Here is a 20,169-nt window from a genome sequence, read left to right as displayed (position 1 = left end):
GTTCACATCAGGTCAACCCCCAAAATACAATAACCCTCATAGTCAAACAAAATAATCATGATGTGTGAAGCCCCTTAAATCAATTGAGAGGGCTCATTAAGCATAAGGGACAAATGTAACTAGTGGGCTTTGCTTCGCCGAAGTGGGCGGGAGAGTTCCTTATTTCATATTGTTTGTGTTACCACCGCAGAGGGCAACCAATCAAAGAAAAAGAGTAAATACTGTATGTGTTGATAAGGTCTAAAAATACTTAGGTCAAAAATCACACATTTTAGGTTAAGTATGACCCACTTTGTTCAAAAAGAACCGACCTACAAATGGGTCAATTTTAGGTTAAAAAAAGGATATTCCGTTTTTACCCAAGTTTAGGGGTTAAATGAAAATAACAAATAGGGTCAATGCAATAAATCGGTTTATTCCATTTTGACACAAATTCTCAATTTTAATGAATATCCATTCTTTCATCTATCCATCCATCCTTCCATTCATCTATTAATTTTCTTATCCATTTATCCTCACTAAAGTCATGCATGGGGCATGCTGAAGCTGATCACAGCTCTCCCCGGGCAGGAGGCAGGATACACCCTGAACTGGTTGCCAGTCAACCGCAGGGCAAACAGATGAACAACCATCTGTGCTCACACTAAGGCCAAGGGACAATCTAGAGTGCTCCATTAACCTGGCGTGCATGTTGTTGGAATGTGGGAGTACCCAGAGAAAATCCATACAGGCATGGGGAGACCATACAAACTCCACACAGGAAGCCTGCACCTCTGTCAACCTCAGGGCCATCTTCTATTATTTATCTATAATTAGTTTTTTATGTCATTGTTTTGATTAAAATAAACCAACATTTTAATGTTTTAATCTAGATTAAATTCTGGCTAATAAATTAATTTAACTTTGCACATTAAAATTCCAAAATAAAATTGTTTATTCCTTTGTAAAAAAAAAACTATATTAAATGTTCTGCTTTTAATTAATATCTCTGTTAGTGTTAAGGAACCCTATTAATCCATATTTATTTTAAATAAGTCGGTGATATTTAAATGTCACAAAAAAGATTGCTCCATTTGAGAGACACTGGCATTGCATATACAATACTGTAGTGTAGAATATTCAACATGTGTAAATTGCAAAAATTGCTCCATAAATAGTCAGTATATTTACTTTCTTTTACTTTTAAGTTTGTTACTTGGTTTGATGACCCAATTTCAGTATAATTAGAGCGGGATAAAACATTTCCCATTAAACCTAAAACAAATTAAACAATTTTACTCATAAATTGTTGAACAAATCATTCCACGATTCGAATGGTACAATGGTACAATATACCCCATTCACATTGTTAGGTTAAAATATTACAGGCTAATATTAGCATTTTACGGTTATCTTTAAAATTGTAAATTTTAATGGAATTAAATATTTACCTGATTGTGCAACGTTGTAACCTAACAATTGGCATGTTCGTTGTGAGAGAGATCACCAAAGAAGCCAGCAAGTTACTCATAGATACTTTATTCCTAACAATTTGATCTAATACAGAATTCTGGGTCTCAGCTCCCTGACACAGAAAATATTAGTGTGTCCCAAATTAGCAAGAGAGAAGAAAGACAAAGACTAAGACTGAGGAGCCCAGATTTAAAGGTGTACCACATGCATATTCAAATTTGGCTCAAACAAATAATCAGCAGTTGATTGGATCCCTTCTCCTCTTAATGTCGTCATCTTTTTGGGGGGGATGTCGTGGAGACATCTCGAGTTGCTCCTGCCCAGTCAGCGTTTTGGTTCATGTTGTAACCTTTCACCTCCTTTGTGCAGCGTTGGCTAAGTCATAACTTTTATCTTTCCTTGGGTGATGAGGACCAGCTGACCCCTTGACCTCCTGGTTCCTGAACAGACACAACTCCACAAACAAACATGCAAACCTTCCATGCCCGCTTGCACATCCTCCTGTTGAAAGCAAAGCACTATCTATGCTAAGTAACTCAATTGTTTTACCGCTTATCCTAAACAGTGCCTAACATGACTGAGTAAATTTATCCTTTATTGCAGACTAGCCGACCCCCAGGTATCTAAACAACCACCACTTCAAACATGCAAACATTCCCCTTCTTCTTCCTCACCCATCAACTGAAAACAGACCACCATTGATACTGATTGACTCACTAATGTAATGTTCATCCTACAATGTTAAAAATGGCTAAATGTATTTATTTTCTTCATTCCCTCTCTTGGCCTCAAAAAAGAGGCCATCACTATAATTGCCTAAATAGTAAACTATTCTAACCGAATAAGTGGGTGAAGTAAAGACATAACTAAAGTAAAAATGGGTAAGACAACCAAATTAAGAAATGTGACCAAAGTGAAAAGACAAAATAGCAAAAAATGTGATAAAATACAAATTATGAGGCATGCCAACATTAAAAAGAAAATATAACAAAAAAATTGATAAGAGCAACATATGAAATATGACGACATTCCATTTCCCTCATGACCCGTTTCTGGGACCACACTCATGTTATATCCTCTCAACCAACGGAACATCAACATGTCCATCTGACTCCATGACTTCCTTTCATGACAGTATCACACAATGGCCCCCAGGTGGGAGCGGGCCACTTGTCGTTTCAATCAATCGAAGAGTGAGGGTCATCTTTTTCCTCAAAGTCCAAATTCCATCAAAAGCCTTAGTCAATCGTCCACCAGGTGCTGTGTCGTTGGGAATGAAACTACAAAACCACAGTAACAGACATTAATAGGGACACAACATCACAGTCACCTGATGAATTCTTGGGAAGGCGGTCGTATAGTCTATTATCACCACAACAGGCACACATCTGCACGAGACAAGGGAGAATCAACCGGCGGTGACAAAATAGTCGTGCACCAATCATGTGTGACATTTCCTGCTTCATTGCCCCCTCAGACCCATTGTTTGTAGCATTGACTCTTCTACATACAATCAAAGTCAAGTCAAAGTCAAAGTCAGCTTTATTGTCAAATATGCTGATATGCATGACATACAGCACAGATGAAATTACTGTCCTCTCGGACCCAGCATGCAGGGCACTTATAATTACTTTAACAAACATAATAAACATGAAAACGCCAATTTGCCGGGACAGGGGAGCCGCTGCGTGTTCACGCGCCGCCATCTTGGGAATTTTTTTTTTTTTGAAAAAATAACAAATATGACAACACAAAGACACAGAGTCATTCATTCTTCAGGATTTGCTGTACCCTCTTTGTGATGACATGAAGCTGTTCTAGTTGAAAGAGGAGAGGATCAAAGCATCCATGTCAGCAGTGGATCAGGGACGTCATGGTGGAATTTGTACGTCTACTACAAGCTAAATGTTGAAAGCAAACACGCAGCTGTAGCATCCATTGACGAAAAGAGATTGTCTCACATCTCCTGTCCCACATAAATCTGCTTCAATTCCAAGCCGCGACAGTTCCACATACGCATCGGCGCTCTGCGCTGACGCTGCTTTCTTGTTATCGCGGGCTCCTCAAGCCATGCATCCATCCAACCGCAGACTGTCCAACAGCACTGACCTTTCTGCTGAACTAAGCGGGGCTGTGAAGATGCTGCCCATTCCAGGCGCAAAAAAGCACAATGGCCCCAGAGCTGTCCAGCGATGGCAGTCAAATGGCTCCAACATTCCTCCCATTCAAAAACAGTACTGGTATATTCATGCTGCCGAAAGGCGCAACCGCTCAGCACAGTCTCCTCCTTGATGATTGCCGTGGCCAAAAATGCTGAAAAACAATCTGTATTCGTTCCATGTGACGCACAATAACATAAAGTGACAAAAGAAAACACAATAACAAGACAAAAACAAAAAAAAAAAGCAAGGCTCGTGAGAGCACTTGCTGATGGCCGCCTACTCAGGCGCCATCTTGGAAAAAAAAATGTAGCCTAATATTTAAAAACTATCTTAGCCTCGTTGGTTGGTAACACAGAATATCACGTAGAGAACACCACAGGGTTTGTAGAGAGGATCAAAGACCTTATATTGGAACCTGAGGAAATTTTGGCATCTTACGATGTGACTTCTCTCTTTACATCTGTCCCAACCCCAGCAGCAGTCTCAGTGGTGAGGACGAGACTGCTGGTGGATGTTACTCCGCATGAAAGAACCAAACTTAAACCGGATCACATCTGCCAATTATTGGAAATCTGTCTTAATACCACATATTTTCAATTGAGGGAGAAATTTTACAAACAAATTCATGGTTGTGCTATAGGTTCACCCGTTTCATCCATAGTGGCTAATCTGTACATGGAAGAGATGGAGAAACAGACCTCACATCCTTCCCGGGGACAAAACCTAGACACTGGTTTAGATATGTGGACGATACTTTTGTCATAATTAAAAAACAAGAAATTCCATCCTTCACAGATCACCTCAACTCGGTAGAAATCAACATTAAATTTACTCGTGAGGACATTAAAGAGAACCAACCCAGTCAGCGTTTTGGTTTATGTTGTAACCTTTCACCTCCTTTGTGCATTGTTGGCTAAGTCGTAACTTTTATCTTTCCTTGGGTGATGAGGACCAGCTGACCCCTTGACCTCCTGGTTCCTGAACAGACACAACTCCACAAACAAACATGCAAACCTTCCATGCCCGCTTGCACATCCTCCTGTTGAAAGCAAAGCACTATCTATGCTGAGTAACTCAATTGTTTTACCGCTTATCCTACACAGTGCCTAACATGGGTGGGTAAATGTATTACTTCCTATATTGCAGACTAGCCGACCCCCAGGTATCTAAACAACCACCACTTCAAACATGCAAACATTCCCCATCTTCTTCCTCACCCATCCACTGAAAACAGACCACTATTGATACTGGTTGACTCACTATTTTAATGTTCATCCTACAATGTTAAAAATGGCTAACTAAATGTATTTATTTCCTTCAACATGCTATGATAAAAGCCTGGCAAATGTACGCCTCACTAGAGGATAAAGAAAAAATAATTCAAATCGGTAATTTTGCAAAGAAGAACGCTGAAGCTTGCAATGAAGAATACATATGCCCTTAATAAAGAAATGTTTTTGCTCTTAACAAGGGATAATAAAGATATCCCTTAATAAAGATAGACTCATAGTTATAAAGAAGAATGATTATTACAATGTGTGACAGATAGGGGACGCAACCACCTTTCTGAGAATGAGTTTGGAAAGAGATAAGGTAATAAGACAAAAACAAAGCAAGGTCGGATGTGGATGGAGCTGTCAACACCGGCTGGAGATTACTTGTTGTTTTTGCAATGATTGCACACATGTAAATATTTTTTACTCACATACACAAACATAGTCAAACAAGATCACTGTGTATCTTAAACAGCCTTGACTGCTTAGAATGGACACACCCGTGTATGAGATTCAATCCATCCATTTTCTGATCCGCTTTACCCTCACAAGGGTCACATCTCGCGACTCTTGTGATGAGGAATTTAACGTTTTCTTTGAACTAAATATTTTTATAATGTAGGAGAAGCAGTAGTACAGAGAGAGCGATATTCAGCAGGTTGCCTGGATCGTTTTTTTTTAATATGCTATGATTCTATCCATCCACATTCTAATACACTTATCGTCACGAGGGATAGGCTCTGCTGGAGCCTATCTCAGCTCTCTTCGGGCAGTAGGCGGTGGACAACCTGAAGCGGATACCAGCTAATCGCAGAGGCATGCAAAGACGAATAACCATTCGCGCGCACACTTGCACCTAGTGACGATTTGGAGTGTTCAATCAGCTTACCACGTGGGAGGAAACCAGAGTGCCGAGAGAAAATCTCTGCATGCGTGGACAGAGAATGCAAACTACATAAAAAGCAGGAAAGCCAGAGGTTTGATTTCCTTTTTAGACTTCAATGTCTGTCAATAAATCATGTTAAAATCCAGATACCATGGAGTTATTCAAAACTACCGATCCTTTCCTAATACTGTTAGCCACAAAAAAGGATTTGTACAATATTTGTAGTTTATTTTTCTTTATTAGCACAGTGGTTAATGTTCAAAACTCATTTGACAGTTTGACGATAAATGAATGTTTCCTGTTGAACTCATTTTTAAAATATAAAACTCAAATATAACTCAAAACATTGTTTGTACGCTTGTACACATAATTATGAGGGTAGTACATGATTTCTGTTTTAATGATTTTCTGGTGGAGCAGCAAAAGATGATTATTTTGCACACAGTTCATTAGAAGGGAAGTCACTCACAACATCCTTACACGCACACACACACACACACACACACACACACACACACACACACACACACACACACACACACACACACGCACGCACACACGCACGCACACACACACACACACACACACACACACACACACACACACACACACACACACACACACACACACACACAGACACACACTCACAAACATGTTAATCCTCACATATCCAAGAAAGTCTCTCAGTACAGCGCATGTCATTCCATCCCCGCCCTGAACGAGAATGCTCCACACAGTCCTCTCCACTGATATCATGATTTGGTTCCCCTTTTTGCCAATATCCTTGAAAGTCCAGTTCCTTCCCATTCACCCACATCCACTTGCCCTCATGCTCCAAGTCAGAGAGACCAATCCACACTCTATCATAATACACAGAGATAAAATCTTCCTCCTCCTTTGAGGTGACAATGACCAGGTCACCTCCTCGGTCTTGACAGTCTCTTCGACTTGTTTTCCATGACCTTGTTTCACCTTTCTCAGAGATGTAGTAGCATTTTTCCTTGAATTTAACCCAATTTGTTGGGCAGAGTTTGACTAAAAGAAGCAGAAAAAAGGGCATGATTAATATATTCATACATAAAACCCATCCATTTTTGGAACCATGTTATCCTCCCTAGGTTATACAGGCAGTAGTCGGGGGACACCCTGAACCGATTGCCAGCCACTCGCAGGGCGCACAGAAACATGCAACCATCTGCACTCACACTCACTTATCGGATCAATTTAGAGTATTTAATGATGATGTCGAAGGAAAGTGGATGTACCTGGAGAAAATCCATGCAGGCAGTCAGAGAACAAACTTGACAAAGCAAGGGCGGAATTGGATTTGAAAACAGTACTTCTGCACCGTGAGTTTGACGCATTAACCAGTTGACCACTGGGCCGCAAATAAAAATCCAGTAATGTTATTTACATCGACAGATAAATAGAATAGCCCTCTTTTGTAATTAAATGAAGAGTGAAACAAATGTGTCAAATTAGTTCTTCATGTAATCTTCATCTTGCTAAATTAATTGTTCTGAGCAGGAAGCCCAAAGCAGGATGGTTGTGCTTACTATCTTTTTTCGAAGTATGCCGCACCCACCTGATCTGTTTTGATTTAACTCTTGAGTCTCCTCCTTCAAGCCGTCCCGACTTGCAACCACTTTGCTGAACCGGCTCTGCAGCACCTCCAGCTCTTTGGTCAGGTTGCTGGACATCAAACTCAATTGGTCCCGTTCAACTGTGAGGTTTTCCCGCTCTGACCTGAGGCTGTTGCGCTCAGTTTGTAGGGTATCTTTCTCATTTATTAGACCATCTCGCTCACGTCTAAGTGCTTCTTGTTCCTTTTGAAGGCGGTCTCGCTCCCCCTTGACAGTGTCCTTCTCCTTAGTCAGAGAACAGACTTTGGTCTCTAACTGATTATTGCTTTCTAACAAGGTGTTGTATTTGCCTTGCAACTGAATATAGTGTGAAGTCAGATTGGGAGAGGTGGTGAGACCAACAGACCATTGTTGAATGTCATTCAAGGGGCTTGGTTCGATGTCTGCAACAAAATGAATACATTCTGAGTCTTTAAAAGCACCACAGGAGAATTTTGTCTAAAGCAACAACTGTCGATGAGCTCCCAATGCAATGACGTAAGCACAGTGTTGTTTGGCCTTGCAATCGTTTCAAGACATGTACTCACGTTGGGCCACCATGGCTATGATAATAAGCAGCAGGAGAAGATAGAGCAGCCCCAGACAGAGTGCGACACCTCCAATCCACCTAACTGAATCACAAATAACAAAATACAGAGGAGCAGAATTCATTTGGTCAAGTATTATCATTTTTAAAATATATAAATCCAAGTGGTTTTTACCTGATTTCGGAACTCTCCCTCCATATTCATATTTTGATTCCATTAATTCCCAACCACCTCCTGTAATCATCCCAGATTTGTTGTTAAATGTCACTGACATGTGTCTGATTTGTACTGGCACCGTCTTGGTTGACACCAACACCAAGTGTTGCAACAAAAAACCCTTGCTTAGGCTTTGGCATCTGCTGAATCAGGAAAAAAAGAATAGCCACGCCTTTCTATGATTTTAAAGGAGCCGTCTGGGGAAAAACAGTTAAGACCTGTAATAAATCGAAGGAGCAAATGAAGTACCAATCCTACTATGAACTGTCATTTGTCAACCTCTTTGTGTACTTAAATCTAGAGGAACTTGTTAAACTCAGTTTGTCATAGGTCGTGTCTTTCATTATCAGGAAAAGGTGGTCCAAATCTTAAAGATAATAGGACAGTCAGTAAACTTCATATTTCTTCATTTTAATAAAAGGAAGTCACCTAACTGACTGGGCAAATTTTTCAAGATTCTTTATAGCCCTTACTCGAAATTTAAATACCTCATTGTCAAAATAAACTGTTTTGGAGAGAAATTTGAACGTGTCAAGGTCATTGACATTGTCGTGATTGGGGTGGTAGAGTGGTTGTCTTTATAATTCCCGTGGGTTTGTTCTTCAATCACTGCAACGCCCTCAAAGGTGCCTTGACCAAATAGCAGTTGCGGCTGATGCTGCATCATTTCAGTCGATAAAATGGGGAGACGGCTCTTTGAGTACCTGGGTCAAAAAGCTCTATACTGTTCAAATTGTACACTGTATTTTTAGTATAAGTATTAGCATATCTTTATTAAGGACATAAACATTCCCTTATTAAGAGCAAAATAATGTCTTTATTAAGAGCATAAGCATTGTTCATAGCAAGCCTCAGCGTTCTTCTTTGCAAGCGCAATTAAATAATAAATAAATAACAACTCAGCATTATTAATACGCAAATGTATGCTACTAAGACACATAATTACTCCTTCACAAGGCCTCAGTCCATTTGGGACAGACCTGCGAACAGTGAGCAAATGTACTCCATCACTGCATATTTTTACAATGTAGGAGAAACTAGAATACTTGGAGGATACAGAGAGTGCTGTAAGTAAATAATGTTCAAATCCAGATACCATAGAGTTATTAAACACAACCCATCCTTTTCTAAAACTGTTCGACACAAAAAAATAATTAGTTTTTTTTTTCTTTTTCTTTATTAGCACATTGATTAATGTTCAAAACTCATTTGACAGTTTAAGAATAAATGAATGTTTAATGTTGATATAATCTTTAAGAATAACTGGAAAACATTGCTTGTACACATAATTAAGAGGGTAATACATGATTTCTGTTTTCATGATTTTCTAGTGGAATAGAAAAAGGTGATCATTGTTTTGCACACAATTCAAAAGAAGGGAAGTCACTCACAACATCCTTCCACACAAACACACATACAGACACACGCACGCACGAACATGTACACACACGCTCTCACACTCACATGCAGCCACGCACACTTGCACACAAGCACAAGCACACGCGCACACACACACACACACACACACACACACACACACACACACACACACACACACACACACACACACACACACACACACACACGCACACATACACACACACACACACACACACACACACACACACACACATACGCGCGCACACACACACACACACACACACGCCCACGCACACTTACAAACATGTTAATCCACACAAATCCAAGAAAGTCTCTCAGTACAGGGCATGTCATTCCATCCCTGCTGTAAACGAGAATGCTCCACACAACAATGCACTATGAGGTTAACTACTTGACTACACACAGTAAATCGGACCCGAGCTAAAATGGGGGACAGACACCACCCAAGGGGGGTGAGCCGAGGATTTATATATATATATATATATATATATATATATATATATATATATATATATATATATATATATATATATATATATATATATATATATATATATATATATCCTGATCCTATCCAACCTGGTCATATATATAGTAAAGTCTCGTTATATTGATATCGTTTATCTTGATCTTCTTTTCCTTTCGGCTTTTCCCCTCAGGGGTCGCCACAGTGAATCAATGTCCTCCATCTATCCCGGTTTTGTGCATCCTCTTCTCTCACACCAGCTACCTTCATGTCCTCTTTGACCACATCCATAAACCTCCTCTTCGGTCTTCCTCTCGATCTCCTGCCTGGCAGTCCAAGACTCAGCATCCTTCTCCCGATATAGTCACTCTCTCTCCTCTGGACATGTCCAAACCATCTCAGTCTGGCCTCTCTGACTTTCTCTCCAAAGCCTCTAATATGAGTTGTCCCTCTAATGTACTCATTCCTGATCCTATCCAACCTGGTCACTCCCAAAGAAAACCTCAACATCTTAAGCTCTGCTACCTCCAGCTCTGCTTCCTGTCTTTTCTTCAGTGGCACTGTCTCCAGTCCAAACATCATGGCTGGTCTCACCACGGTTTTATACACTTTTCCTTTCATCCTAGCTGAAACCCTTCTATCACACATCACATCATTTTCCTCATTCATCAATTCTTCAAAGTACTCTTTCCATCTTGCCATCACACTACTGGCACCTCTTAATACATTGCCATCTCTATCCTTAAGCACCCGAACCTGCTGCAGGTCCTTACCATCTTTGTCTCTCTGTCTCGCCAGCCTGTAAAGATCAGTGTCACCTTCCTTGCTGTCCAGCCGAGCATATAAGTCATCATAGGCCTTTTGTTTGGCCTTTACCACCTTTATCGTTTATCTTGATAATACTGCTTATTACGACACTATTTTCATTTCCCGTGCACATTTCTAGTCTTTTTATGTATAGCGTCGGGCGTCCACCTGAAGGGAATCTTGGAGGACGTGAGGTTAGTGAGGGGGAGTGCCTTCTGACTATACCCGCGAATGAAGCGGCGGTAGAAGTTGGCAAACCCCAAAAACCGCTGGAGCTGTTTTCGCGTCTTCGGGATCGGCCATTCCACCACCGCTTTAGTCTTAGTGGGGTCGGCCCTGAGCTGCCCCTGCTCCACGACAAACCCTAGGAAGGACAGAGAGCGGACATGGAACTCGCACTTCTCTGCCTTCACATAGAGCCGGTTTTGCAGGAGCCGCGCCAGGACCCGTCGGACATGTTGCCAGTGCTCCTCTGCGGAACGAGAAAAAATGAGAATATCGCCAAGATAAACAAAAACAAAAACATTGAGGAAGTCCCTGAGCACATCATTGATTGAATTCTGGAAGACGGCGGGCGCGTTCGTGAGTCCGAACGGCATCACCAGATACTCAAAATGTCCTAATGGTGTTTTAAATGCGGTTTTCCATTCATCCCCCTCCCGGATGCGGACCAAATGGTACGCACTGCGGAGGTCTAATTTGGAAAAAATGGTAGCTGATTGAAGGGGCGTGAAGGCTGAGTCCATGAGGGGGAGGGGGTATTTGTTCCGGATGGTGAGGTCGTTCAGACTCCGGTAGTCGACACACGGACGCAGGGTTCCGTCCTTCTTGTCAATAAAGAACCTCCCTGAAGACAACCCAGTTACCATCACAGCGGCAGACATACAAGAAAGAGTCTCAGGTATGAAAAACTGGACGGCACCAGGTCCAGATATGGTCCACACCTACTGGCTAAAGAAACTCACAGCACTCCACAAGCGCCTAGCAGCACAAATGAACCAGTTGCTGATGGATGGGACTCACCCAGGATGGCTAACCGAAGGGCGAACAATCCTGATCATGAAGGATTCCTCAAAGGGTACAGTTCCTTCCAACTATCGGCCAATATCCTGTCTCTCCACAACATGGAAGCTCATGTCAGGCATCATTGCAGCTAAGATAAGTGGACACATGGATCAATACATGAGCAAAGTAGATACTAGAGGTGCCGAACATCAGCTGCTGGTTGACAGAACAGTCGCACATGACTGCAGGTCCTGACATACCAACCTGTGCACAGCCTGGATTGATTACAAGAAAGCATGACTCGATGCCACACACATGGATCACTGAATGCTTGGAGTTGTATAAGGTCAACAGGACCCTGAGAGCCTTCGTTGCAAACTCGATGAGGATGTCGAAAACCACACTTGAAGCCAATGGCAAGCCACTAACGCAAGTGTCCATCAAACGTGGCATATACCAAAGTGATGCACTTTCCCCACTGCTGTTCTGCATAGGACTGAACTCCCTGAGCCAGATAATCGCCAAGACAGGCTATGGATACCACCTCAGAAATGGAGCTACGATCAGTCACCTCCTCTACATGGATGACATAAAGCTGTATGCTAAGAGCGAAAGGGACATAGACTCCCTGATCCACACAACCAGGATCTAAATGTAGTCGGATGGTGTAGAAATGTAGTCGGATGGTGACTAAGAGGTGCAAGGTAGTCTACACTGAAGGGTCTCACTCCCTGAAGGAACAATATCAGACATTGAAAACAGCTACAAGTACCTTGGTATACCACAGGCCAATGGCAACCTCGAACTAGCAACAAGGGAAGCGGCTATGACCAAATACCTCCAGCGGGTGAGGCAAGTCCTCAGAAGCCAGCTCAATGGCAAGAACAAGACCCGGGCAATAAACAGCTATGCCCTGCCAGTGATCAGATACCCTGCAGGTATAATAAGGTGGCCAAAGGAAGAGATTAAGACCACGGATGTTAAGACCTGAAAACTCCTCACCATGCATGGAGTGTTCCATCCCAAGTCCAGCACCCTGAGACTGTACACAAGCCGTAAGGAAGGAGGCCGGGGACTAGTGAGTGTGAGAGCCACTGTCCAGGATGAAACATCCAAGCTCCATGAATACATCAAAGAGAAGGCTCCAACGGATGATGTACTCAGGGAATGTCTCAGACAATGGGGAACAGAGGATGAGGTGCTGGAAGAGGGACAATCATGGGAGGAAAAGCCCCTACATGGGATGTACCACCGAACCATAACAGAAGTGGCTGATCTCAAGAAGTCCTATAAGTGGCTAGAGAGGGCTGGCCTAAAGGACAGCACAGAGGCACTCATCCTGGCTGCTCAAGAGCAGGCCCTGAACACCAGAGCCATAGAGGCAGGGATATACCACACCAGGAAAGACCCAAGGTGTAGGTTGTGCAAAGAGGCACCTGAGACAATCCAACACATAACTGTAGGGTGTAAGATGCTGGCAGGGAAAGCCTACATGGACCGCCATAACCAGGTGGCTGGCATAGTCTACCGAAATATCTGTGCGGAGTATGGACTGGGAACGCCAAGGTCAAAATGGGTAACACCTCCCAAGGTAGTAGAGAATGACCGAGCAAAGATCCTGTGGGACTTCCAGATACAGACTGACAAGATGGTAATGGCCAACCAACCAGATATCGTGGTCATAGATAAAGGGCAAAGGAAAGCCGTTGTCGTGGATGTAGCGGTCCCGAGTGATGGAAACATCAGAAAAAAGGAACATGAGAAAATGGAGGAATACCAAGGGCTCAGAGAGGAGCTGGAGAGATCCTGTAAGGTAAAGGTATGATATTTTTAGTCAAATGCAAAACACCAATAAAAATGACTTAAAGTGTCCAAAATCTGCAAAAGAATTTCAGAAAGTCCCGCCCCCAGTTCGTGACGTCACGCCAAGATGTCTTGCCTTGCTCGAGAATCAAAACAATGGCTTCAGATTCGGAGAATATGATTTCTTCTTACACATCCAGTTATGAATATGATTCAAATAGTTCTAAAGAGGAAAGCATACATGTTTGCAATCGATTAAAGAATTTATTCTGTGTCATTTTGAGGCAATAGGAAGGGAAATGTCGCACCCAACAAAACAGGCAGAAGATGGCGACAAAGCTCCGTGTGTAATAATAATACATGGGCTCCGTGTGTAATAATAATAATACAGAGGCTCAATGGGCTCAAAATGTTTGTCACAACACATAAGGATTCACCATCGCGTTTTTATGTGTTTTCCTTTCGCCATCAACACGAAGTTTTCAGACCAAACAAAGTACCGCAAACTGCAATGAAGTGATGCAAGGTATGTCCTCTCTCAGTCAGGGGCATTCCTTCAGTGACGTAGGGTCAGGACGCGTGACCAACTCAAAAACAAGACTTCCAGAATATTCAGTGCGAGTCTTAAAACGTGAAATGGTGGAATCTTTGTAAAATACGCTCAGTAGAAGTCATTTGAAGCGATTTTACAACTTATGGACACAATTTGTCCGGAGACGTCGGTTGTCCTTTAAGCCCTCTCGACTTGCAACCACTTTGTTGAACTGGCTCTGCAGTACCACCAGCGCTTTGGTCAGGTTACTGGACATCAAACTCAGTTGGTCCCGTTCAACTGTGAGGTTATCGCGCTCTGTCCTGAGGCCGTTGCGCTCAGTTTGTAGGTATCTTTCTCATTTTTTATGGGGCATCTTGCTCACGTCTAACGGCTTCTTGTTCCTTTTGGAGGACGTCTTTGTCATTCTTGAGGGTGTCTCGCTCATTTTTGAGAGCCACTTGCTCCGTTTGGAGAGTGTTTTTATCATGCTTGAGAGTATCCAGCTCATTTTTGAGAAATTTATGCACAATCTGAAGCATGTCTCGGTCATGTTAAAGGGTCTCTTTCTCGTTCTTTAGCAAGTCTCTCTCACTCATTAGTGTTTCTTCCTCCTTTTTTAGAACTTCTTGTCCTATTTTGAGGCCGTCTTGCTCATTTTTGATGACCTCCTGCTTATTTTGGAGTGTATGTAGCTCAGTCCTGAAAGTTCCTTGTTCAATTTTTAGGATGTCACGTTCACTGTGGAGGGAGTTCCGCTCCTTTTCAAGAACATCTCGCTGGTTCTGAAGGATATATCGCTGATTTTGAAGGCGGTCTCGCTCCCCCTTGACAGTGTCCTTCTCATTAGTCAGAGAACAGACTTTGGTCTCTAACTGATTATTGCTTTCTAACAAGGTGTTGTATTTGCCTTGCAACTGAAAACAGTGTGAAGTCAGATTGGGAGAGGTGGTGAGACCAACGGACCGTTGTTGAGTGTCTTTCAGGGGGCTTGGCTTGATGTCTGCAACAAAATGAACACATTCTGAATATTTAGAAGCACCACAAAAGAATGTTGTCTTAAGCAACAACTGTTGATGAGCTCCCAATGCAATGACGTAAGTACATTTTTGTTTGGGTGTGCAATCGTGTCAAGGCATGTATTCACGTTGGCCCACCATGGCTATGATAATAAGCAGCAGGAGAAGACAGAGTGCGACACCTCCAATGCACCTAACTGAATTACAAATAACAAAATACAGAGAAGCAGAACCTGTAAATAAATCCAAGTGATTTTTACCTGATTTCAAAAATCTCACTCCATGTTCAGATTTTCATTCCATTAATTCCCAACCACCTCCTGTAATCATCCCAGATTTGCTGTTAAATGTCACTTGTCACGAACGAGTTGACAGCTGGGCGGGGTCTCCGCTCCCGACGTCCGCCAGCTGCTGTCAATTCCCTCATCACAGACTTTTGGACATTTAAACCAGACGCTGGCACTCACCCAGCATCAGAAAATACTACACCTCGCGCCTCCGCCGTGCCTTGAACTGTTATCGGTACGAGAGTTGCTTCTCCCGAGGTATTCATTAGCCACTATCGCGTTGGTTTGTACGCTTGCTATCGTATGCTGTTTGGCACCATCGTGTGCCTTTTTATTTTTTCCCGAGCTAGTGAGGTTGCGCGGATTGGCCCAGCTCACCCACTAGCTTTGCTCTGTTTTGTCACTTTTTGGTCAACTAGGTTTTTTCCGGGTCCGCGTTACCTCGGACCCGCGCCTTTTATTAATAAATCACCTGCCAGCACCAACGTCTCTGTCACCTGCTTAGCGATCCTCCCCAATTATTAAACGTTTAAACTCGTCAGCTGCCGCTGTCGCCTTCGGATCATGGCATAATCTTCCGACCACCATGGATCCCGCAGACAGAGACCGTATCTTCTCCGCCCTCGCTCAGCAGGCGGAGCAGATCAACCAATTGGTGCCCGCCCTCGCGGAGGTCCGCAGCGACATCGCCTGATTGTCCCACCGGGTGGAGAGACTTGAGACCGGCGGCACACCCGCCTCGGTGGCCATACCTTTCCAAGCCATGAGCTGCGAGCCCAACATCCCACACCCCGCCCGTTACGGAAGGGTGCCCGGACGCTGTGCGCAATTCCTTCTTCTGTGCCCCATAGTGTTCGACCAACAACCGTTACACCACCGATGCAGCTAAAGTGTCGTAGGTCAACAGCCTGCTTGGCGGCCCGGCGGCCACTTGGGCGCTGGCTGTCTGGGAGTCTCGGCCGGAGCTCCGAGCCTCCTTCCCGTACTTCATCGTCGAGCTGCGGCAGGTGTTCCACCACCCGGTGAGTGGGCAGGAAGCAGAGGGCCAGCGATGGATTTGCCACCAGGGCACCCGATCGGCGGCGGAATGAATATTCCATCGCCTTCCGCGTCCTGGCCGCCGCCAGCGGGTACGAATACCGCGGCCTGCGGGGGATGTTCCGGCGCGGGCTGAATGCGGCGCTGAAGGACAAGCTTGCCACGCGCGACGAGTTCTCCAGCTTACGCGAACTGATCTCACTCACGCTGCAGCTGGACAACCGGATGCGAGAGAGGAGCCGGGAGTGTGCTGCCCAGGTTAACCCAGAGCCACCAGCGGGGATCCAAGGAGGCTCTCGGCGTGGGGGGCACACGGCAGCGCGGCCGTAGCGATGTACCACCGGCCCGACTTGCCAACTCTGCGGGAAGTCGGGCCACCGGGCCCCGGACTGTTCGAGGTGGGGGCTCCCGGGAAAGCCCTCCTGTGACTGTAAGTCGCCCAAGTTTCCCCACCTACGGGTCCCGTTAAGGTCCGCGGGCGGGTTCGCGTCACGGAGACTCGAACTGGACGGCATAATCCATGGCCCCACCAGGACCGTATCCGTTCGAGCCTTAGTGGATTCGGGGGCCGACGGCTGTTTTATCGATCCGCACGTCGTTTCTGCGTTGGGTTGTCGAGCTGGGGTCGAGTCGGAGCGTACTCGATCTCGACGGTCGGTTAATCACCAAGGTTAAGCAGTAAACCACGCCGCTTCGACTCGTACTCTCGGGCAACCACGTAGAATATCGTCGGTTCTTCCAGATGCCTTCCCGCTCGGTCCCCATTGTGCTCGGCTTACCTAGGCTGGGGACCAACAATCCGGCCATCTTGTGGGACGGACCTACCATTCAGTGGTGGAGCCCCCTCTGTTCCGCACACTGCCTCATGTCGACCGCGGGCGGGTCGTCATCATCTTGCAGCCATCGCCCTGATGTTATTAGTTTAGAGGGGGTCCCGCTCTGCTACGACGACCTATGGCAGGCGTTCATTAAGGAACAGCGCCCTGTCCCTCCCACCGCGCAATGGTAGGGACGCTACCATAGCGCCATTGACCTCCAGCCCAACGCTCCACTCCCCAGTTCGCGACTTTACCACGTCTCCCAACCCGAACAACAGGCGCTCCGGGACTACATTGAGTCCTCCCTCGTGGCCGTGCTCATTCGACCATCGCGGTCACCCTTGGGAGCGGGGTTTTTCTTTATCGCCAAAAGAGATAAATCGCTGCGTCCGTGCGGACTATCGTGGACTCAGCGAAATAACGGTCAAGAACAAATACCCGCTCCCGTTGCTTGATTCCACCTTCGCGTGCCTGCAGGCCGCGACCGTTTTCACGAGACTGGACCTCCGGAGCGCATACCATCCCATTCGGGTTAAAGAGGGGGACGAGTGGAAGACCGCTTTCAAGACGCCACTGGGACACTTCGAGTACTTGGTGATGCCATTCGGCCTAACCAATGCACCCGCAGTGTTCCACAATCTTATTAATGATATCTTCAGGGATTGTCTGAATGTATTCTGTTTCGTCTATTTGGATGATATTTTAATTTTTTGAGAATCCCTCGAGGCACATCGCCAGCACGTCCCTATCCTTCTTGGGTACCTGGTCGACTGGGAGAGCTACGGACCGGAGGATCGCCAATGGGCCCCTGAGCATGGATCCTGGACCCGTCGCTCCTGAGGGCGTTCCATGAGGCTTACCCATCCAAGCCGGGTGGGCCGCCAGGAGGCGTTCGTTGAGGAGGGGGACGTCCGCCAGCTGCTGTTAATTCCCTCATCACTTTTGGACATTTAAACCAGACGCTGGCACTCACCCAGCGTCGAACTGTTATCAGTACGAGAGTTGCTTTGCCACAGGTATTTATTAGCCACGTTCACGTCAGTTTGTTCGCTCACTGTCGTATGCTGTTTTGCACCATCGTGTGCCTTTTTATTTTTTCCCGAGCTAGTGAGGTTGGTTAGCGATCCTCCCCAATTATTACACGTTCCGACTCGTCAGCTGCCACTATCGCCTTCGGTTCGTGACATCAGAATCAGAATCAGAATACCTTTATTCGTCCCACAATGGGGACATTTGCAGTCCACAGCAGCAATTGAAAAGGGATGGGGTTGGGGTGGGTGTGAAAGGATAGAAAACAAGATATTCTAAGCATAACAACATTAAAATGTCAACTGTATACTGTGCAAATGTAAATGTGCAAAACCGTTAGACCATAAGAAAAAAACTGTACATAGTGCAGAATCAAGAAATGCATTTTGATATATTGCAACAACCCATATTTACAAGTGTTCAGTTTTTTTTTTTGTTTTTTTTTCCACATGTGATCTTTGAGATCACTGGCATTTGTCGGATTTGTAGAGACACCTGTGTTGTCATCAACACGATGTGTTGCAACAAAAAGTCCTTCCTTAACCTCTGGCGTCTGTAGAATCAGGAAAAAAAGTGCAGCCACACCTTTCGATGATTTTAAAGGAGCCGTCTGGGATCAAGACCTCTAAGAAGTCTATGGAGCACATGCAGCACAAATCCTACAATGAAGTGGCATCTGTCATCCTCTCTGTGTATTTAAATCTAGAGTAACTTGTAAAACTCTGTGTGTTTTCGGTCGTGTCTTTCATCATCAGTAAAAGGTGGTCCAAATTTTAAGATTATAGGACAGTCAGCAATCTTCATTCCAATAAAAGGAAGTCGCCAAACTCTGACTGGGCAAATCTGTCAGGATGCGTTTCTTTGTTGCCTTTCCAGGACTTTTAAACACCTCATTGTCAAAATAAACTGTTTTGGATAGAAATTTGAACATGTCAAATTTCAACTTCAATGAAAAGAAAACAGAAGTGATACTGTTAGGTCCCAGTGGCCCATGTACATCTCATCCTGTTGACTCGGGCCCTCGAGCTCCTTATCTGAAATCAACAATCTCAAACTTTGGTCTTACACTGGACAGTGACTTTCTTCTTCTTTTCCTTTCGGCTTTTCCCTTCAGGGGTCGCCACAGCGAATCAATTTCCTCCATCTATCCCGGTTTTGTTCATCCTCTTCTCTCACACCAGCTACCTTCATGTCCTTTTTGACCACATCCATAAACCTCCTCTTCGGTCTTCCTCTCGGTCTCCTACCTGGCAGTTCAAGGCTCAGCATCGTTGTCCCGATATAGTCACTCTCTCTCCTCTGGACATGTCCAAACCATCTCGGTCTGGCCTCTCTGACTTTCCAAAGCCTCTAATATAAGTTGTCCCTCTAACATACTAATTCCTGATCCTATACAACCTGGTCACTCACAAAGAAAACTTCATTTTTGAGAATATTATGATCAATCTGAAGCATGTCTCGGTCATGTTAAAGGGTCTCTTTCTCGTTCTTTAGCAAGTCTCTCTCACTCATTAGTGTTTCTTCCTCCTTTTTTAGAACCTCTTGTTCTATTTTGAGGGCGTCTTGCTCATTTTTGATGACCTCCTGCTTATTTTGGAGTGTATGTAGCTCAGTCCTGAAAGTTCTTTGTTCAATTTTTAGGATGTCGCGTTCACTGTGGAGGGAGTTCCGCTCCTTTTCAAGAACATCTCGCTGGTTCTGAAGGATATATCGCTGATTTTGAAGGCGGTCTCGCTCCCCCTTGACAGTGTCCTTCTCATTAGTCAGAGAACAGACTTTGGTCTCTAACTGATTATTGCTTTCT

General features: G+C 44.4%; 1 protein-coding gene across 1 annotated transcript; it reads right to left on the bottom strand.

Annotated features, from left to right (window-relative positions):
- Positions 1–5,992: 5,992 nt before the first annotated feature.
- LOC148896581 (uncharacterized) lies at positions 5,993–8,278 on the bottom strand. The gene is made up of 4 exons (XM_088999110.1): positions 8,119–8,278; positions 7,945–8,028; positions 7,360–7,800; positions 5,993–6,809 (listed from the first exon to the last, which is right to left on the bottom strand). Exons 1-4 carry the CDS (start codon positions 8,216–8,218, stop codon positions 6,430–6,432), a joined length of 1,005 nt encoding a protein of 334 aa, XP_088855236.1. The 5' UTR covers positions 8,219–8,278; the 3' UTR covers positions 5,993–6,429.
- Positions 8,279–20,169: the final 11,891 nt, after the last annotated feature.

Source organism: Hippocampus bargibanti, linkage group LG06 (assembly GCF_051943395.1).
Source record: "Hippocampus bargibanti isolate YZ-2025 linkage group LG06, ASM5194339v1, whole genome shotgun sequence".
In the NCBI taxonomy this organism is placed as follows: Eukaryota; Metazoa; Chordata; class Actinopteri; order Syngnathiformes; family Syngnathidae; genus Hippocampus; species Hippocampus bargibanti.
This window is presented reverse-complemented; position numbering and strand designations above follow the sequence as displayed.